We start from the raw sequence: 24,265 nt of genomic DNA, 5'->3' as shown, positions 1-24,265 counted from the left end.
ATCAAACTATAAAATTCTTTTAAATTTCTATTTTGTTAAATTTTTTAACGCTTTTGCTTAATTCTTTATTCGCTTCATTATTCATTCAAAATTAACTAATAATATTTTATAAAATGCAAAAACGAAAAAAAAAAAAAATCCTAACGTAACGACTGCTTGTGGCTTTCCAGTTAGAGCATTTAACTGCTGTATAAGACCTCTTGTGCGGCTTTAAAGAAAAATGAAATGTAACTAACTTTACATTAACAAAACACATTAATTAAACACAATTTTTATTATATTAATAATGGAATTTCTTCAAGTATCAATAGATTCTTTAGAGTCCTACTCTTCTCGATGTTTCAGATCCAAGAGAAGAGAACCAATATTTGGAAACTAATTTGTACAACGATGGCCGACCAACTGGTTTACTTCATATCAGAACTTCTAGTTCGATATCTGATGGAACAACGACTCTGTATACAACAGAATTACATCGCTCCTACATAGATGGAAATTACGCCGAAATTGCATTGAGTCATTCTACACTTATCTATCCGGCATCTTCTCGAAATACTATAATAGGAACGAGTAGTTTACCGCAAGTTTCAAGTGGTACAAAGCGTTACAATTCTCTTACATCGGGTGGAATTTACCAGACAGCTTTAAATGATTTAGTTTCGTCTCAATCTCGATACGTCGAGTTAGAAAAGAGTAATAATTCGGATAATTCTGTCGCAACTGTTTATGGTTCTTATATCGAAACCGATGGTAACCTCAAAAATGTACAGATACGTGCTACGCCTGCTTCTCTGTATACAGGTCAACCTATTGTTGAAGTCACGGGATCTTATATACCTCTACAAAGAAGAAATTCTGTTTTACATATTGGAGAAACACATGGAAGACTCGCAACGTTACATCCAAATCATGATAAATCTGTTATTACCGTTACGGGAACGGAAGGTGCTTTTGTTCACCAGGGTAAATCGGGAGAAACCACATACACTGTTTTTACTGGTACATATACAGAGGGATTTGTTAAGCCAACCACTTATATGTTTTTCTTTGGAAATCGACGATTACCTACTACGATCGAAGCTACAAATTCTCAGCCTTACAAATATGCAAGTTATACATACGATATAAAAAATAAAAGAGATTCAAGCAAAGATATTGTTTTGGATATTTCTGATGATATCGATGTATTTATACCATTGGGTAATACAAGACGTGGTTTGGACCGATCTACGAGTCGACGATCATTAATGTACGGAAAAGCCAAAGTTCATGGAGAATCTTTAGATGGTGTTTTAATCGAAGGATCTGAAAAGTTTTCTGTACAAGGTGCTACACCTGCATTAGGATTAGGATACATTAGCACAATGACAATTACCATAGATCACAATACAGCTACACCAAGGTTTAGTGATCTTAATGTTCGTCCTGATAGCTACCAGACATTAAAAACATATCGAGTTATAAACGGTGAATTTTTGCCTGAAAATACATTAACTGCGGATACGAATGTAAAAAATAATAGAAGAGGAAGGATGTATCATTTTGAACCTACTGCACGGAAAATAAATGAGCAAGGAGGTGCTACTGTAATTACAGATCAATTTATATTACCTCAAGGTGCACATAAAACAACGACTGTTACGGAAACGAAAACAATAACTACTAGTAAACATCAAGCAAAATTTTCGCAAGAAATAAAACCTTCATACGTTCATAAAGATAACAGACCGACTAGAACAATAAAACCTCATTCTCTATTAAAGGAAAATGAACAGTATGTTTTTCAACCCGTTTTCGTTTCATCAACCTCCATTCGAAGAAATGGAATAGTGAGATCAACTTTATTACCATCAAGAGTTTCAAGTTTATCTACAGTTACGCTATTCGGATTTGTCCATTTCACCACGATTATTTCAAGAACTAAATTCGTTTTTATGCCAACAACATCGAGTGCACAAGGTAGAAGTGCTTATCCTCTATCTACTACACACATTCCAATATCTTCGAAAACAACAAAAGCGCCTCAATTTTTCCCGAAGTCAAGCTCATCTTCACAATTTACACCAACTTTAGCGTATGGTACAGACACCAGAGAATTCGTTTCCAAAAAAACCATGTCAACATCTACAATTAGAGAATCTATCAAACACTTGACTACGATGTCAACTTTGACTGTAGGGACGAATTTGAAGACAAGATATGGAAAAGCTAACATAAAACCTAGTTACATAACCGAAACTTATGAACCAATAGCTTCAACAGTTTTCCTGTCAGAAAAAAGAAAACCGCAAACTTCATCAAAAATAAAAGATACGGATTCAGAAGATATTCAAGATCTTTCGAAAATTCTTGATGAGACTATAATGGTATTTGAAGTAGACGAAAAAAAAACTATTAAAGAAACACCAATTGAAACGTCAACTACTTCGTTATATCCGACAGGACTGGTTTCTTCCATAACAGGAACAGAAGAATTAGATGGAATTACTACTCATTGGACTACATTAATTATCGGCACGTATATTAGTGGTACTTATGCTCATATTGTTGAAAGTACTTCTAGTATTTTCTTTACTGTATCTAAAACTACAAGTCCATTAAAACCAACTACAGTTGATGAAACAGTTACAGGCCGATCTGTAAGAGATGACGATATTTGGTCTGCTTCTGATAATTATATTGATACTATAGATATACAGTCATCAAAAGTTGAACCTGAATATATTCTAGAAACACCTGTAGATGACATAAAAGAATCTCAGTACCTTGAGATAATCACATCAGCATTTATTCTACCTGATACAGTAAGTGCTATCAAGCCATCATTTTCTTATTCGATTATAGAAGAGATATCTCAATCAAAGATAATAACGGACGAAACAACAACTAAAGAAGATATTACAGTAAATATAACAGAGGATGTCACAGAGATAACAACTGAAAATATAGAAGATGCCGTTACAACTCCACAGATTGATACTACTTCACAAGAAACTGACACAGAAACTACTGAAGCTTCCACTGAAAGCACTACATCAACAACTCCAAAAATTATCACTGGAGGATTTATTTTACCAGGGATTGAAATTACCACAGAAAAAAATACAATCACAGAATCAAAAGAACTAACTCCAGAAGTCGATACAACCACAGAAAAAGAAATAACAGTACATTTAAAACAAGATGAATTAAGCAATATATCTGATAATACAAGAAAAGCAACTCATACTCCCGATATCATTACAGAGGGATTCTTTCTTCCTGTTTTAACGGGTATTAACAGTACTTCTGTAGAAGAGAAGAATCAGAATAAAATATCAACCTTATCACCATCCGCAGTAAAATCTAACGTAATCACTGCAGGATTTATTCTTCCTTCCAGTGTGGAATCTACTTCATCTCAAGATTTAATTACGCAAGGATTTATATTACCAANTGAATTCTGTAAATTATACATTAAAATATTGAAATATGCCATTTTTTTTATTATTATTCGACGGAAGTTATAAAAGATTCAATGAAATCTTTTAGTCACGAAACATTTTACATAAAATTACATCATATGTATAAACCAAAATTGTTTTCCGGATTACATCATTTATATTTTGTTAAATTCGTGTTAGAAATTTAACAAAATATAAATTTGCTGACGTTGCTTGTATAAATTGAGCAATCTGTATACGTTAATTATTTCATTGTTTTTTCTAATGTTATAATGAAAAAAAAATGCAGAAGTATTTTAAAATAAATTTCTATCCCTATTAGCTAACACGGAAATACTCTATATACATTATTCCAGTTAAGAAAAATTAGCTATTGCTATTTTTGGTGTCATATCGATAACCAGTTATATGGAAACAATCAACAGTAGGCAGTTCTGTCAAACAAACCAAGAATAATGGTTTATGCAGTTTGTTTCGATTGATAACATGTTCCCTCATCCGTGGGGTTGTATCAGATTTGTATGGATGGTTAAGAAACATCTCTCGAAGTCAGGTTTCTAAATGATTATCTTGTTGCCTTGAGCCAAGTTCAATGTACTTTTATGTATTTTTGGAGTTAATATTAGTAATTGTTGAATAACATAAATATGTATATATAAGTTTACTATATAAATATCTTCCCTTTAAAACTATATAATAGAAAAATAAATATTTAAAACATAATTTTCAAACTTAAAATGATCAAATTGACAGTAAGCACTATTGAAGCTATTTTATTTCATTTACGTAGACACATCGAATGTTATATAGTGCGTGATTTACATCGTATCCAATACTCTTTTTCTGTAATCTCTATGTAAATTCAAAAATATTTTGTAGGTCATAGTATTTAATCTAAAAAATATATCTATTTTAAGATAGAGTCACGATTAAATGCGGTAACTTTGAGTTTGCAGGAAGTGTTAAAATGTTTTTTTTAGGGAAAGTACTCGTCTTAATTTAAAATCGTTTAAAGGGGTGAACCTATTGATCTTATTAATATGCTCCAAAAACTAAGGTTCGAATTATAGTTAGACTTTTTGAAAATATTTTAAGAGATTGGTAAAAATTAATTCGTTAGATCAATTGTTCTTTCTTTTAAGACTATAAATGAATTTGTTAAATTACGTAACGAAAGAGCATCTTTAGGCAATGGACAACAATATATTTATAAAGTTTTATCTTCTTGAGATCTAGTTTAACGCATTCTTCATTGAAAGGCGGTTTGAAATGACCTTAAAAATTTTGAGTGTAGAGAAACGAGGTAATTGATACTTATCGAAAATACATTTGACCTCATTTAGGTATCCGTGAGAATGCTATCAGTGATGTTATGCAAGAATATCGATAATTGATTTAAAGATGTACACGGTTATGAAGTAAGATATAAAATTGGATAACGCGGATGTACAGTACTTGATGCTTTCTTAACCAACATCCCTGACCTTTAGCACGGTGATGTAAGCCGTTACTTTCACTGAATTGTTGAATAGAACTGTTACTGCCACGAGCAAAAATAACGTTGAGTTAAGACATATTTAAAAATATAAAAATGGTTAATTAAAGAAATATTCAAATAATTTCTTAAACCGTTTTTACGTGTTAAATGACAATTCACTTCTATAGATGGATTTAGATTTCTCACGATGAGTTCCAAAATTTATACGTCATTCATTACATTTTATCCAATTGGTGAAGTTATTTCTCAGCTGACGAGTTAAAAATTTCTTGATTTCCTTGACCCACTTCACCAACATCTTTTCTATGTAGGGGGATTTCTATGTTTATGAAGAATTGTATGATGTATCTGCTTCTACTTGTTGGAGTGAGAAATCTTTATTTTTGTTATAATTCTTATTAATTTTCCATTTTTGGATATAATCATTCGTTATTCAGTAAAAGTTATATTAAAGATAAAATTTCAATTCGTTCTTTTTAGATACAGAATTTTAAGAATGCCGGAAGTATTAAAAGCTTAGATATACAGTACGTTACAATAGTTTAAAAAGAACGGCAGCAATTAGAGAATGCACGCTTCAATCGATCGAGAGATAAAAAAAAAAAAAAACAAAATATATAGCGAAACGATCTAAATTTTTTGTTAGTGACGTCGTAGAAATCACGTGACTGTCCGTCTGAACCTGGGTGACCAGAAAACCAGGTCAAGGTGATTTCGGAATGGCATTTAAAATCACTGCTAGTTACGTTAAATGAAGGTCACTTCTTTTATTAGTCGCCGTACATCTCTTATTAGTAAACGACAGTTTTGTAGATTTACACTTTTGTATGTCTCTTGATGACATATATAAATTACGATCTCGTTCCGAGACTAAATTTTTTTTAAATAATTTTTTTTAACTCGCACTAATCTCAAAAATAAATATTTCAACGTTATTTATTTATGAAGTTTCATGCAGATATTAAAATTATCAGTAAGAAGACGAGTCGCATGTAGAGTTTTAGAATTTATTGAATCATCTTTACAGAATGTCAAGTAGTTTTCTTTGATTCTGGATGTTGGCAACTGTCCATAACAGAAGTTTCTTCGCAGATTTCATCACAGATTTAGAAGAATTTCAATGAATTTAGTTTTAGTGATAATTTATATCGGATAGTCAAGTACACAAGGTTAAAGAAGTGATCTTAAAATGTACTGTACCACGGCCTTTATTTTTGCAAGGTCATTATTTAATTCATGACAATTGTCGACCATGAATTTATGAATGGAAAATTTTTAAAGAAAAACTAAATGTTTAAATTCGTTAATCGTTATGTATTAAATCTAAGTTTTAGATATTTTGGTTCTTACAGTTTAGTTTTTGCAATTCATAAATGTTTTTTTTTTTTTAAATTCTATACATGTATCTTTGATGTAATCTAATCGTGTAGTGTACATGTGAAGAAACTGTGTAGGACTATGATTTTATCTAAAATTATTTCGTGTTTTTCATCTTATTTATATTTAATATATTTAAAATTCATTCTGACAGCTTTAAAACAAAATCTTATTGGAAATTTAAATTTAATGTATTTGCGAACGCTCATCAATAAAAGATGTTACACCCACAGATAGAAAATGACAGAACCTGTTTTACACATAGATAACGAAATCTCGATGATGATGCCACATAGAATCTTTCCCTCTAAAGATTCTCGCTGATTTGGAAAAATATTATTTTATTATGAAACTATTATTTTTTGGGATTTTACATTACATAACAATAAATATAGCATTATCCAATCTCAATAGCTACTGAAATGAATTATTTAGCACATATCATTAAATAAATGCGAGTTTGAAATGATTATGATTATTAATTCACATTATTATGCAACCTATTACATTGTCAACACGAACATGTCATTTTACTTGTACAGTAAAACCTTCGATTTTTAGATCTAAAACAATGACAAGTCTATTTTGTAAAAAAGTAAGAGCTGGATATAAAGTTCATTGACAGATAACCACAATATTACATATTTGAGAAGATTCCTATTAGGAGTTCGTTCACATAAACCATCAATCATAGATAAACCACACCAACTTCTTAATCATTATGCTGTCTAAAACTATTATCTGATGGTGATTGAAATTAGTTATGAAATCCAATTAAAATTCTTACTAGTCATTCTGTTTTTTTCTTTTCTTCCTGTTTATTGAAACAGTTATTATTTGATATATAAGCAAGTCATTAATCTCCCATATGTTTTTGGTATTCTCATATAATTACTTTTAACCTTCTTAAAATATTTACATTAATATGTTTGTGGCACCCTTCCATGGAATTTATCAACGGAGGTCATATGGTAATGTTTTTGATTTCGGTCCATTATCCGATTATATCATTTATCCCAATTGTACGTCGTAACTCTTACTTTATTTACTGTTTACGTATTTTCTTTACCAGTGTTAATGTATTCTTTAAGTTATCCTTTAATAAATTTTTGTCCTCATAATAAGAGGACAAATTTACATAAAATAGGAAAGTATCTGAGAAAAATAAATAAATAAAAATTATCTAAGAAATCTTAAATGTAAATATTTTGTTTACAGTTTATATACGTAATTACTACTGTATAACTGATAATTACATGATTTAAATATTCAAAAGTTTTGTTAAATTATTCAAAAAATATATATATATATATTTAAAACTACAGATTTTCTTACGTAAGAAATATTTAAAGATTCATAATGTCATAACTCTAAATTTAGTACAATAGTTCTCAATAAGAATTATTAAAACGACACATCTTAAGCCGATTGGAACGTTTATAAAGCTAGATAAATATTATAACTTAAATAAGCGTATTTAAAATCATAAATATATATTTGTTATAATAAGAATTTAAAATCCATTATACATATAGTGTATAAGGATTTTAGGTTGAATTCATTACTTATTTTAAAACAAAAAATATAGATAAAAAATTAAAATCATTCATTAACGATTATGTTTAATAACTATTTTAAACAATTTTTATGTTTCTATTACATAAAATAAAATTTAAATGTATAATTAAAATAATTGCTTGTTTAAAAATAAAAATAAAAGTTTATATATAAATTTATAAAATATTTTTTGTAGTGATGATGATGATGTTATTGATTTCACTAACGATATTATTGTTATAGAAATTCGGAAGTATTCAAGGTTAAATTTTCTTTTGTAAACGTAGTTAAATAAATGATTGAAATAATAACATCTAATAATTATTCATATATAGCTTTTGATACTGGTTTTTCTATACTAATTGGAATAAAATGCACAAAAAAGACAGGAAATGCTTTATCGTTGTCTTTTAAATTATCTTCTATTGTTTAAACTATAATACATTAATTAAAATTCCACACTTATTATCTAAACATCGTTATTATAAAAATTTGATTCAAATAGTAATTTATTCTCACCTTATTAACAAAATACTTTTAATTTAATTAAATAACACGAGCGGAATGAATTTGGAAAAACATTTAAAATTACAATGAACTGATCATTTTAAATACCTGAATTTATTTATTAAAAATAATATTATTAAATGAATACTACACAAAACTTTCGAGTATTTGACCTCAATTCTTTTTATGTGGGATGATATGCCGATGGCTGTAATGAACCTTTGTAGTGCCTCCTTACTTTGACCTTCTATCGAGCCCTACTCGGTAAATATCACTCGACATATTTATTATTCAGACTTTGTGTAATACTCTACCTTGTATCTGAAACGACTTCAGGCCATTTCGATAATTTAGAAATTTATTCTAAATAGCCCTTTTAAGATTGCACTATACAAAATATTTTTACCAGCAAAACTGAAAAAAAATCGTTTTGTTTTTGAATGAATATTAGAGCTTATTACTGTATTTAAATAAGAAAAAAGAATTAAAATCGATTTTATTTTTGTTTTTAGCTTGTTTCTCTGGAGAATTTCGATGTAGAACCGGGTATCAATGTATACCTCTTCAAAGGGTCCGAGATGGAATTAAAGATTGCAATGATGGATCTGACGAAGGTATTTTAAAAATTTTACAAGTGTTCACGTTAAATAATGATGTAATTTGAATAATGATAGATATATTGAAATTAATTAATAATAGAGTTAATAAAGATATGTATTTCTTGATATCCTTGAAAGATTTTAAAAAGCTTTTTTGTACTTATTATATACTTCTTTAATGTTTTAATGTTTAAAAAATGTATTTATTATGCAGTATTAAAAGACTTAATGAAACAAAATTTTTAATTGTTTAACGTGATTCGAATCTATGAAGTAATTTGTCTCATAAAAAATTAAAATTGATAAACTAAAAATTACATTCCAGATTACTAAGGAATTTAATTTTTAAATATTTATTTGTTTATTCAAAGACTATGTACATTATAAAATAATAATATATGTACATTAGTTAATAAATAATTTAAGTCGTCTGCAAGGATTAAAAGGACATTTATTAAGTGATTAAGAAAGTTGTGTTGAATCAAATTTATATTTTATTTCGATTAATTCTGCAAATATTTGATGTTTCTGTATTTTTATTTTTGTTGTAGCTTAATTAGTCAACAATTAGTATTTGAATATAAATAATTTATTTTTAGAAATACTCTTTATGTTTGTAGTTTTAAAATAATTGTGTGTGTGTAACTGGACTAAGGAAAGATTATAATTAAAATAATTGGAATTTTGTATTAGAAACATTATTTTCAATAAGAATTTTTATTAAGCGTAAATTTTATGATTTAATTATTTAATTAATAAAAAATTAATAAATAAGATGGAAATGAAAATGTTTTGTTTAAGAAACTTATTCTTATTAGTTATTCAATATAAAAATAATCTATTTTTAATACTTATTTTCTCAGAGAGAAGAAATGATAAATTTGTCTACGTCAATGAGAAATATTCAGAGAAACAGGATAACAAACAAGGTAAAAATGATAAATAATATTTGATATTAATGTATGAATACAACAGAATTTGTTTCAGTGTTGGCAGAAATTTTATTTAAAATTTTAAGTACTGTACAGGCATTATAATTGATGAATGATCCTGTTTTAACTGTTATAAATGAATAATGATTTTGCATTGATTATATAATTTTAAGAATTTGATTCGATTTTATAAGAAAACATTATATTTCTAGATGAAATATTTCTATTCATCTGATAAAATTTCTGTTTTTTAAAGTTCTGTTGTTTTGTTTATTGAAAATTTATAATCAATTTTTACATAAACACATCAAACTATAAAATTCTTTTAAATTTCTATTTTGTTAAATTTTTTAACGCTTTTGCTTAATTCTTTATTCGCTTCATTATTCATTCAAAATTAACTAATAATATTTTATAAAATGCAAAAACGAAAAAAAAAAAAATCCTAACGTAACGACTGCTTGTGGCTTTCCAGTTAGAGCATTTAACTGCTGTATAAGACCTCTTGTGCGGCTTTAAAGAAAAATGAAATGTAACTAACTTTACATTAACAAAACACATTAATTAAACACAATTTTTATTATATTAATAATGGAATTTCTTCAAGTATCAATAGATTCTTTAGAGTCCTACTCTTCTCGATGTTTCAGATCCAAGAGAAGAGAACCAATATTTGGAAACTAATTTGTACAACGATGGCCGACCAACTGGTTTACTTCATATCAGAACTTCTAGTTCGATATCTGATGGAACAACGACTCTGTATACAACAGAATTACATCGCTCCTACATAGATGGAAATTACGCCGAAATTGCATTGAGTCATTCTACACTTATCTATCCGGCATCTTCTCGAAATACTATAATAGGAACGAGTAGTTTACCGCAAGTTTCAAGTGGTACAAAGCGTTACAATTCTCTTACATCGGGTGGAATTTACCAGACAGCTTTAAATGATTTAGTTTCGTCTCAATCTCGATACGTCGAGTTAGAAAAGAGTAATAATTCGGATAATTCTGTCGCAACTGTTTATGGTTCTTATATCGAAACCGATGGTAACCTCAAAAATGTACAGATACGTGCTACGCCTGCTTCTCTGTATACAGGTCAACCTATTGTTGAAGTCACGGGATCTTATATACCTCTACAAAGAAGAAATTCTGTTTTACATATTGGAGAAACACATGGAAGACTCGCAACGTTACATCCAAATCATGATAAATCTGTTATTACCGTTACGGGAACGGAAGGTGCTTTTGTTCACCAGGGTAAATCGGGAGAAACCACATACACTGTTTTTACTGGTACATATACAGAGGGATTTGTTAAGCCAACCACTTATATGTTTTTCTTTGGAAATCGACGATTACCTACTACGATCGAAGCTACAAATTCTCAGCCTTACAAATATGCAAGTTATACATACGATATAAAAAATAAAAGAGATTCAAGCAAAGATATTGTTTTGGATATTTCTGATGATATCGATGTATTTATACCATTGGGTAATACAAGACGTGGTTTGGACCGATCTACGAGTCGACGATCATTAATGTACGGAAAAGCCAAAGTTCATGGAGAATCTTTAGATGGTGTTTTAATCGAAGGATCTGAAAAGTTTTCTGTACAAGGTGCTACACCTGCATTAGGATTAGGATACATTAGCACAATGACAATTACCATAGATCACAATACAGCTACACCAAGGTTTAGTGATCTTAATGTTCGTCCTGATAGCTACCAGACATTAAAAACATATCGAGTTATAAACGGTGAATTTTTGCCTGAAAATACATTAACTGCGGATACGAATGTAAAAAATAATAGAAGAGGAAGGATGTATCATTTTGAACCTACTGCACGGAAAATAAATGAGCAAGGAGGTGCTACTGTAATTACAGATCAATTTATATTACCTCAAGGTGCACATAAAACAACGACTGTTACGGAAACGAAAACAATAACTACTAGTAAACATCAAGCAAAATTTTCGCAAGAAATAAAACCTTCATACGTTCATAAAGATAACAGACCGACTAGAACAATAAAACCTCATTCTCTATTAAAGGAAAATGAACAGTATGTTTTTCAACCCGTTTTCGTTTCATCAACCTCCATTCGAAGAAATGGAATAGTGAGATCAACTTTATTACCATCAAGAGTTTCAAGTTTATCTACAGTTACGCTATTCGGATTTGTCCATTTCACCACGATTATTTCAAGAACTAAATTCGTTTTTATGCCAACAACATCGAGTGCACAAGGTAGAAGTGCTTATCCTCTATCTACTACACACATTCCAATATCTTCGAAAACAACAAAAGCGCCTCAATTTTTCCCGAAGTCAAGCTCATCTTCACAATTTACACCAACTTTAGCGTATGGTACAGACACCAGAGAATTCGTTTCCAAAAAAACCATGTCAACATCTACAATTAGAGAATCTATCAAACACTTGACTACGATGTCAACTTTGACTGTAGGGACGAATTTGAAGACAAGATATGGAAAAGCTAACATAAAACCTAGTTACATAACCGAAACTTATGAACCAATAGCTTCAACAGTTTTCCTGTCAGAAAAAAGAAAACCGCAAACTTCATCAAAAATAAAAGATACGGATTCAGAAGATATTCAAGATCTTTCGAAAATTCTTGATGAGACTATAATGGTATTTGAAGTAGACGAAAAAAAAACTATTAAAGAAACACCAATTGAAACGTCAACTACTTCGTTATATCCGACAGGACTGGTTTCTTCCATAACAGGAACAGAAGAATTAGATGGAATTACTACTCATTGGACTACATTAATTATCGGCACGTATATTAGTGGTACTTATGCTCATATTGTTGAAAGTACTTCTAGTATTTTCTTTACTGTATCTAAAACTACAAGTCCATTAAAACCAACTACAGTTGATGAAACAGTTACAGGTCGATCTGTAAGAGATGACGATATTTGGTCTGCTTCTGATAATTATATTGATACTATAGATATACAGTCATCAAAAGTTGAACCTGAATATATTCTAGAAACACCTGTAGATGACATAAAAGAATCTCAGTACCTTGAGATAATCACATCAGCATTTATTCTACCTGATACAGTAAGTGCTATCAAGCCATCATTTTCTTATTCGATTATAGAAGAGATATCTCAATCAAAGATAATAACGGACGAAACAACAACTAAAGAAGATATTACAGTAAATATAACAGAGGATGTCACAGAGATAACAACTGAAAATATAGAAGATGCCGTTACAACTCCACAGATTGATACTACTTCACAAGATACTGACACAGAAACTACTGAAGCTTCCACTGAAAGCACTACATCAACAACTCCAAAAATTATCACTGGAGGATTTATTTTACCAGGGATTGAAATTACCACAGAAAAAAATACAATCACAGAATCAAAAGAACTAACTCCAGAAGTCGATACAACCACAGAAAAAGAAATAACAGTACATTTAAAACAAGATGAATTAAGCAATATATCTGATAATACAAGAAAAGCAACTCATACTCCCGATATCATTACAGAGGGATTCTTTCTTCCTGTTTTAACGGGTATTAACAGTACTTCTGTAGAAGAGAAGAATCAGAATAAAATATCAACCTTATCACCATCCGCAGTAAAATCTAACGTAATCACTGCAGGATTTATTCTTCCTTCCAGTGTGGAATCTACTTCATCTCAAGATTTAATTACGCAAGGATTTATATTACCGAAAGTTATTGATGAGAATAATCATACTGAAACATCAGCTTTATTATCGTCGTCATCTTCAGTGAAATCTAATGTAATCACTGCAGGATTTATTCTTCCTTCCAGTGTAGAATCTACCACTTCATCTCAAGATTTAATTACGCATGGATTTATATTGCCGAAAGTTATTGATGAGAATAATCAGAATGAAACATCAACGTTATCATCATCATTCTCAGTAAAACCTGGTATAATTACTGCAGGATTTATTCTTCCTTCCAATGTAGAATCTACCACCTCATCTCAAGATTTAATTACGCAAGGATTTATATTACCAAAAGTTATTGATAAAACAGGCGAACGTGAAAATTCAACAATGGGACAAAAATCTACTACAACCATGAATTTGTTAGAGGAAATTACAACCTCTAGTCGTTTAGAAAATATTATCACCGATAAATTTATTTTACCGACAACAACTGAAACTATAGCAACCGAAGATAAAGAAAATGATGGTACATCGAAAATATCAAAAAACAAGAACGAAAATAAATCAACAGAGCCTGCTCATCAAATACTAACAGATGGGTTCATATTACCAAACATAAAATCGATTGATACAAAACCATCTACTCAAACTTCAGAACCAGTTTTGTTAACTGGTAACTTTTTCCTTCCTAAAAGTATATTTTCAAAATCGACAGAACTTGCACTAGAAAACAAAACAAAAAGCGATTCAGAACAATCATCTATCTTCGAAACTTCAAGTAAAAAAACATCTAATTCTACAGTTGCAAATATTATTACGGAAAGTTTTATATTACCTGATGCAGATAGAGCTACTAAAAGTGAAGAAACTGTGAAAAGTAAGCACGAAAAGCTTATAACAGCAGGTTTTATATTACCAGGAATAGCTCCTTCAGCAACTGAAGTCATCAATTCAGAATCAAATGAATGGCGAGAGATTGAAAACAAGACTCGAGCAGGAAAAAGTTTGAATGCAACTACTGATAATGTGGATGAACTGATAAAAGCTATATCCTATCCAATTACTTATTATACAACTTTAACTTATTTTACTACATATCTTCGAAATAACAAGACTGTTATATCAAGTAGAGAAGACGTATTCTCACAAGTTTATAACAACAGCGAACAACACAAATTAGCAGAAATATCAAAAACAACACTTCCCATTATACCAACTACTACAATGGAATACAAAACTCGAACTCATTATAGTACTAGCTATACGGAAGGATTTGCTATTGTATCTACAAGTGAAGAAACACTTCCTGTTACTACTACGGGAACTCCAGAACTACCAACAGAAGCATTGCAACCAAGTTTTAGTATTCAGATCTATCCGACTACCTATTATACTACTTTAACTTATTTGACCACTGTTTTGCAAGATGATAGCACTTCAGTTATAACACGAGAGAAAATTTTATCTAATGTAGTTACACCTAAATCCTTAGAATCAGTCGCGGCCACTTCTTCAGAGGAAATTCATTTTCCAGAAGTGAAAAGTAAAGAAACTGAAATAAGTTCAGAAATTCTTACTACTTCGCCAGCAGTTATTACAGAATCTTTGCAATCTTCCAACAATTCGCTTTCTTCCGAAGGAACTGTTTCAATAAGCAAATCAAACGTTAACATCACAGATGCTGTTAAAGCTAATACAGAAATCATACCATCCATAACTAAACATTACACTACACTAACTCATTACATTACGTTATTACGCGGAGGTAATGCAATTGTTTCTACTAGATTAGAAACAATAACTAATACAGCATTAAATGGACATTCAACTGTTACGCCGGAATTGATATCTCCAACTCATACTAAATCTCCACCACTAAAGACTGTATACACAACTTTAACTTATTTCACTACATTTTTAAGAGATGGCAGTCAAACTGTAACTAGCAGTAAAACCACAATAACTAACATTTTATCTTCTACAGGTGACGAAAACAAAACTATAGCGCCAAGTACCGCACGACGCACTACTCTTTATACAACTTTAACTTCCTTAGTTACTATTTTAAATGGAGATAGTTCATTAGTAAACACTATTTTAGAAACGGTTACTAACGTTGTAGATAAATTACAATCAAAATTTAGTATTATACCTTCTGCTGTTACTAAAACTTATTACACAACATACACTTATTTGACTACATTTTTACACAACGGAACACCTTCGATAAGTACTCGAAAAGAAACTTCTACTAACATTGTAACAGAAACTGCCAAAAGTGAAATTAAACCTACTAAAGTAGCTAAGTTAAAGGAAACTGAAATAACATCTTATACTACTTTCACATATTACACTACATTTATAGTTAATGGTCAGCCTTCTGTTTCGACACGTAAAGAAACAGTATCTAATGTAATTACATCATCATTACCAAAAGCCACAGCTGTCGTTCCAGATGAGGTAATAAAGCCTCAAGTGACTTTACCAAACTCCATCAATTTGAAAGAGATTCTAAAAAGTGCACTTGTTACTCGTTACACAACATTCACCTATTACACGACTCTCTTTACAGACGGAAGCAGCGTTATATCGAGTAGAACTGAAGTAGTTTCAAACGTAGCAACTGGAAGTATCAAGCCTCAAGACTCAACTAGTAGTACCAGTAGCGAAACTGATTTACCGACTATTTTACCTTCTCCGTCGAAAGTAATAGAATTAAAAACGTATTATACAACTCTAACATATTACACCACATATCTACAAGGTGATAAAAGCATAATTACAAGCAACGTCGAGACAGTAAGTAATATCGTAACTAGTACTCGCGCAAAGCGTGATATTGCTAGTAAATTAAAAATAAAGCCAACTAAAGTCATTCCATTCATTCCCTCACAAAACTATAAGGAAAATAAACCACACAAAAGAAAATTATTACACGTCAGAGAAGAAGAAAATAATCCAGTTGATTTATACGAAGAAGAAAGTTATAGTGATCTTTCAGCTATATCTAATGATGATTTGGTTTATCCTTACGTCAAAGGAAATGGTGGACTCGTAGCTCGTTCGATAGCAGACGAAGATGCTTATAAAGCGGGTTTTACAGTTAATCCAACAACGACTAATGGTCAACCCTATCCTACTGGTCTTATACAATCTGTAGAAGCGAAAACAATAAATAATGGTGTTACAACGGTGTTTGCTACGGAAGTATATGGCACGTTTATTAATGGTGCATATGCTCAAATTGTTCAAAGTGCTGTTCGAATTTATTCTGATCCACCAAACGAAATAGATCGCAGTCATGCCGCAAGCACTCTTGGAACTTATAATTTTCAGTCTACGGCCCAACCGACACCAACTTTACCATCTCATAAAGTTGGACTTGTTTCTTCCATCACTAATTCTCGTGTTAATGATGGTACAACAACCCATTATACTACTAATATTTACGGAACTTATGTTAAAGGTGTTTATGCTCATATAGCACAAACTACATCTTCCGTACAACCTGTAAAACCAACTCAAAATAATTATCCAACAGGTTTAATTTCTACCTCACTCCGATCTGAACTTAAAGATGGAACAACTACAGTTTGGACCACTAAAATATTTGGCACATTTCTCAATGGGTTTTATGCTCATGTGGCTTCTACTTATTCTAATATAATAACACCTACAAAAGCTCAATGGTTCGAAGCTACGCCAGATTATGGTGTTCATTCTAATGTTAGGTCGTCAGAACCTATAATTCAAAATGTTGTATCTAAAACGCCGTCTCTGAGTAACTACAAAACAGGTTTTATCTCTTCTCATGTATCAGATCTGATCCGAAATGATATTACAACTAGATATATAACAAGCATATTTGGCACTCACATAGGTGGAATTTATGCCCAAATAGCTAAGACAACGTCTACTCTCTTATCTGTCAAACCAACTAGCACTCAAACAGCTCAACCTCGAAGCACAGGACTAGTATCTTCACAGGTTAGTACACAAATAAATGGAAATACAGCCACTTATTATATCACTGAAATTTATGGAACTTATCTAGGAAATTTTTATGCTCAAGTAGCAAAAACTTCAACACAAACAAAAATACTTTCCCCTACCACTTCAACTGAACAAACTTCTCAAAAAAATTATAAAACTGGTTTAGTTTCATCTATACCATTAAGTAGTGAGGTTCATGATTCAACTACCACCCTTTACTTGTCAGAAATATATGGTACTTATATCGGTAGTGTTTATGCTCATATAGCAAAATCAACAAGCCGCATACTAACTCCAACTTCAACTCTACAGCCAAGGAGTCATGCAGCAATTTCTTGGACTGAACAACCTCCGTCATCCTCTACTCCAACTCAAAAAGTAGGATTAATTTCATCAACGGTTTATAGTAGCGATATTAATAGTGGAACTACTACTTTATATCTTTCCGAAATTCATGGTACTTATATTGGTGGATTTTATGCACATGTTGCTCGCAGAACCAGCACAGTTTTACCTGTTCTTCCTACTACTAGTTCTCCGTTACCCTCGCCGTCACCTTCACCGTCACCAACACAATCTAATACAAACACAGAAGGACTTATTTCTTCAGAAATTAACACCGAAGTAAATCATCAAACTACAACTCTTCATACTAAACTTATTTACGGAACATATATCAACGGATTTTATGCACATATAGCTAGAAGCACTTCAACAGTCATTCAACCGACTAGTACCAATGGTTTGATTTCTTCTGTAATTAATACTGAAGTTAATGATGGAACCACTACTTTACACACTACTGATATCTATGGAACTCACATTAACGGATTTTATGCTCATGTGGCCCGAAGTTCTTCAACAGTTCTAACCAATTCTGCATCGAATATTATAGAAACAACAGCAGATAGTCAATATAATCAAATTGTCAGTACGCCAGTTCGTTATAGTTATGAGACATTAAAAGAGCTTCAGCCTGCCGATGTTGCTATTAGTCCTACTGTAGGACTAACTGTTGTAAATAATGAACTTGATGGAGCTGCTGATAATAAAGTAGATGGGAATATTACTACTCCACCGAAAGTAGAAGATCCTTTAAAACTTCAAGAAAAGATTATTACAGCAGCAACACCTTACAAAATAAAACTTTCTCCGTCCATAAATTCAGATAATTTATTAGATTTAACAGACAAATTAACACCAACCTTAAATCCTTCGGAGGATACAGATTTTATAATCAAAAGTGAGGCTGTTACTACCTCTACTACAAGTACGTTAAAATCTAGCAAAGAAATAAATCTAGATAAGCAGATCAGCGATGTCACTCAGAAGAGCTCCACCAGTGTAACTGCTATTAAATCATCTAAATCTGAAAAAAATACTAATTCGGTTTCTGATGATTTAGATTACGAAGATTATTATGATTTCGAAAACGAAGATACGGAATCAAAGTTTTCTGAAGCATCTGAAAAATCGATACAATCCACTTCTCCGTTAGTATTTTCATCACAATCAAGTACGTTTTCAGAGATAAAAAGTGAAAAAGAGAAAAGTGAATCAATCGATCATTCTGATTATGAAGATTACGATGATTATTATGATGAATACAGAGATTCGAAGAAAGAAACAAAACATTCTCCAACTATTGAACCAACATCGACTAAAAAAAATCGACCAGCTAGAGCAGGTCAAACTAATCGTCCTCAGCAATACATTAGAAATACAAAGAGCGTAGCAAATGATAAAGACTACGAAGACTATGACGACTATGATAATAAAGATAAGACACCGGCTCCTTCATCTAAGCACGAAGAATTTACTACATCAAAAGGAATTAGTCCAGTTATTAAAATTAGACCGTTCCGCACCCGAGATAGACCTGTATTTACAATTCCTTCTAGGACAACAACGAATAAACCGTCTTTTACTATTCATTTTCGAAGACCAACAAGAACTAGGAGCTTTCAACGTTTCGGGCAGAAATCAGATAATTTGGAAGAAGAAGAACACAAAGAAAGTGACAATGGTGATATAGATGCTAGTGAAGCTATTGTGAGTTCGGCACCTCCACAGGTCGCACCTATTAGAAGATTCAAGCCGACCAATTCGCGTTTCGTACCGAGTAGACCATCAAGGAGTCAGTCATTTGGATTAGGAAGAAATCGAAGACCTTTCTCCGGAAGATCTTCCATACCTTCTCCAACTCCAGCTCAGAGAGAGGAACACGAACATTCCGATTACGAGGAGAACACAACAGAAGAAGAAGATTATAATGAATATGGTGACCATAATGAAAAATCTGAAAATCGTTACAATCGTCCTAGATCAACTCGAAGACCCGTATTTCCTCGTAGGACAAGAACATATGGAGATAGAAGAAGTGCTTCTTTCCTAAATAGAGCAAGATCTAAAGAAGAAGAAGATATCGAAAATGACAATATAGAAGCCTCGACGCCAGAATATAATCGTTTTAGACATAATAGAAATAGAATTAAAAACAGAAGAGGTGGCAACAGATCACCAACACTAAAATCATCATTCAATTCCGTAAATAGGGACGAAGATGACGATACTGACGGTCGATCATCTATATCATTTTCTAGACTGAGAAGTAATAATAGAAGACGGCCGTATAATCCTCGTACTAATAGACAAACAATAAGCACATCTAAATCCACAAACACGTGGACTAAGCCTCCAGTTACTATAACTTCAGTTGTAACAACAGTTAAAACATTACCTATTTATCATGGGTTTAAGACTTCTTACGCTACATTAACTACCACAACACTGGACACTAGCATCATACATCCATCTCAATACAGTACAGTCATTACCGATGGTGTGACTAAGACTCTATTCTATTCTAGAGTCGGAATCCCGGATGTAAACATGCCATTGGATCAATTACAAACAACTATTACAGAAATTATAATAACAACAACTTCTTTAGCCTCCGTGAAGCTCGTCCCCATCAAAATTGGTTTTAGCACTCGTACAGATACAATTACTGATGTTCAGGTATTAACAACTTTGTCTACTGTGTATAGCACTATTTCACCAGAAACTAGCACGCCAACTGCATTTCCACAATATCCAGTACCATTCTTTCCGGGTCAAAATGCAGGAGGTGCAGGAGGTGGTGCTGGAGCAGGAGGAGCAGGTGATATCAATTTATTAACTAATTCTTTCGTTACTACTGAAACTATCACTTCGACTACAGTAATTCCCATAATTTTACGAGGAAGAACTATTATGAGTACTTTGACTACAACATCTACTTACGAATCAACAGTTATAAAAACGACTACTGTCAGAGTCCCAGCACAAGTACCATCTCCAGCTCCTTTCATTCCTCAACAATATTTTGCTTTTCAACCTATAACAACACTTTTAACATTGTATGTAACAGGTGATAAAGGCGAATTAAAGCCTGTTGTTACTACTGTTACTGTTCCTTTTTATCAGCAGCCATTATTCCACACGAAAGTTGCACGCAGTTTGCAAAGCCGAACTTCTGAATATTCCCCTATAATGCATACACAATTGACTAAATTGTCACTTCAAACTAGCAGAGAGATTGATCTCGATACTCAGCAAGATATGTTACTCAGTTCTGGTCTTGAAGAGATTAATGATGTCATAGAAATGACTACTTCGATAAGTACAGAACCATTAGATAGTTCAAAAATTTTTGATAGTTCATCCTCGGAATCAGATGTAAAAACTCTTTTCAAAGGTTCTTTTACTGAAATATACGAAAGAAGCGCCACAGTAGATTTTATATCTTCGGCAAGCCAAGAAAAAGATGATAACCCTTACGGAAATGGGTTAAGATATAATTTCCGTAGACTTCAACAGTTTGAAGATAATTCTGATCAAGGTGGATTCCGACCTGTAAGAGATTTTACAAGAATTCGTCGACCAACCGTACCTAGAGTAACAACACAGTATTATCCCCCCTCTAGAAATATACACAGCCAAAGTGAATATTACGACGAGGATCCTTTTGATGATGATGATGAACAAAAGAGAACTCTTGGAAATTTGCCTCAGGTTCCATCTCCTAAAATAGAAAAGCGTCCGAATTTTGATAGAAGACAGGAGATACCGATCTCACCTGATAGAGGCGGTTTTGTACCTATTAGGCCCAGTGACGGGCGAATTGTAAACGGAAATAATCCCAGAAGAAGGTATAAAGTAGTCAGAGTAGGATCAGGAAATAGACCTACTGCTGCTGTGAGAAGAAAAATTGTTATAGCGAAAAGTACTACTAAACCTTTATCAAATGACGAACTTGTAACTCCTAAAATAGAAAATCCTTTACAACCATTAATAATTGATTCTATTACATCATCATCAAAAGTAATTGTCGAAGCTACAGAAGCAACAGCCGAAGAAAATGTTCAGAACATTATTACTGAACCTACATATTCAAAAACTGAGCTACAACCTTCTAGACGTAAAATTATACGAAGGATTAGACCATCGAAAGGTACCGGAAGCGGAAGGCCTATTATAATAAGACGCACGAAAATTAATGCAGTCGCAAGTAATACAGACCAATTATTAACAAGCACAAATCAACCGTCTTTAGAATCACAACAAATACCTCAACCGTCTTCAACGGAAAAAGATATATCTGCAACCGCCAGAAGAAAAATAATTCGTCTACGTAAACCAATTCAGCCGGGAGGGAATGGAAGAAGAAGAATAGTTATAACTAAAACTTTATCAGGAACAAAACCTACAGATTCTCTTCAGGGTAGAGGCCCGATTGGACTGAAAGATGAAATATTGAACCCTCCAGGTAGAAATCCGTCAATTCAACTTGCAAAATATGCCACTGAATTAATACCGTTAACTTATTACACCACTCTGACTTATTATACAACAATTTTGCATGGTACTGATATCGATTACAGCAGCAGTGAATCAGTACATTCAAATGTTATTCCACAAACCATCGATTCAAATTTGGTCAGAGTGGTTCAAACTCAAAGAGGTTACACAGTTCTTCCTGGTGGTAATTCAATCGTCCATCTCGCATCTAGAACTGTTGGTGACAGTATAACTGTCGTTAATCTTGCATCAAGAGTTAGAATATTTAACGACGATGTTTATAACGGAGTATTCGTACCACCCAACGTCATTAAGCCTACCGCTCCACCCGCACCGCAACAAACTATTGATATCAACAAACTTGCGCAAGTACCAAAGACGTATTATACGCAATTTACGTATTTTTATACGTTTTATGATGGGTTGAATACACGAATGTCCGTCCGAGCCGAGACAACAACAAATGTAGTTTCTCAACCCGTTCCAATTACTGAAAATCATCTTAATACAATCGATACAGAGGGCTACCTCACTCTCCTCCCCGAGAGTATGACTACTAATCTAGGAGTTAGGAGTATCGCTGGTACAACGACTGAAGTGAATCTAGCTTTAAAAACGCTAATTCGTTTCGATGGTATCAGTAATGCTTATGTGAAACAAGAAGCCACCTCAACGCCCGAGATTAGTTTACAACCAACAATAGAGATATCACAATTAACATCCGAAGTTTCTCATCTTCAACCATCTTACACTTCAGTGAATGAATTACTAGGCACCAGTTATTTAGAAAAAGCGACACCCGAGATACCAACAGAAACTCTACCCCAAAATCCAACTCCAACTGTAAAAAGAAAGATAATATTAACTTCTGTATTAAAGAAAGCAAGCGGTAAACTGAGACAAGGAATATTTACCCCAAGACCGGGTGTAAGAGTTGTAGTGAGACCTATCGCTTCTAAACAAAAGTCAGAAACGTTGGACGATTCTCAATCATCTAATCTTCTAGATACGTCTATAATTCCTCCCGGTTTCGAATCATCTACAAATGAAGTGATTAATGTAACACCCATTTTAAGTTCTCAAGAACCATCTGAATCGGATATAGAAACCGCTATCGAAGAAAACATCGCAACAACAACAGAAAATCAGGAACAAACCGAAACTAGTCAATTAACGCGGAAACGTTTGACAGTTACCATCACAAGGCCTTATCAACAAACTGAAAAAGTCAGAAAACATTCACGATTTGTTTTACCATCGAGATTCCAAATAACGAGTCGACCGAGTTTCTACGTTGTTACTAGAACTGGTCTTGGTGGTGTTATTAAAGCCTCCGATAGGCTTTATACCGTTATAGGACGAAGAAAATCCAAAACAGAATCATTTAAATCTAGTCCATCGACATCTACTTATGAAACTTACTCTGAATCTTCTGATCCTGTTTTATTTAAACCTAGTCCATCAACAACTGTTATTTATGAGACTTATACTACTTTAACCTCTGTTCCTGTAATATTTGGCTTAGAAACAAGTTATAGAAATGTACTTCTAACGGCTTCATCAGCTATTACGTCACAGCTGTCGCCAGAATACGATGTACCAACTCCAAATATTGCTTCGACTCACACGGTTGTGTTGACATATTTTACAACTACAACCTTTACTATACCTTTCACTTTTGGAGGACAAACTCTCTACACAACTTTGGAAGAAACTAATTCAAGAGTTTTAACTCAGACTTTAGGTAAGTAAATATTACTATTTTAACGCCACAGTTAACATTTTTACTGATTTTAATTTTAATTTTCTAT

At 32.2% G+C, this 24,265-nt stretch overlaps 1 protein-coding gene across 1 annotated transcript in view; it reads left to right on the top strand.

Annotated features, from left to right (window-relative positions):
* LOC111622014 overlaps window positions 1–24,265 on the top strand; it is a 57,954-nt gene that overhangs the window by 25,051 nt on the left and 8,638 nt on the right. Inside the window, exons 5-8 of the mRNA XM_023364315.1 lie at window positions 346–3,444; window positions 8,895–8,996; window positions 9,845–9,910; window positions 10,564–24,198. Coding sequence (XP_023220083.1) covers window positions 346–3,444; window positions 8,895–8,996; window positions 9,845–9,910; window positions 10,564–24,198 — 16,902 coding nt within the window. The remainder of the gene's footprint in view (window positions 1–345; window positions 3,445–8,894; window positions 8,997–9,844; window positions 9,911–10,563; window positions 24,199–24,265) is intronic.

Source organism: Centruroides sculpturatus, unplaced genomic scaffold (genome assembly GCF_000671375.1).
Source record: "Centruroides sculpturatus isolate CEXI.00-Female unplaced genomic scaffold, Cexi_2.0 scaffold268, whole genome shotgun sequence".
Lineage (NCBI taxonomy): Eukaryota > Metazoa > Arthropoda > Arachnida > Scorpiones > Buthidae > Centruroides > Centruroides sculpturatus.
The sequence above is the reverse complement of the archived record's forward strand: the minus strand, read 5'-3'. Positions and strand labels throughout refer to the sequence as shown.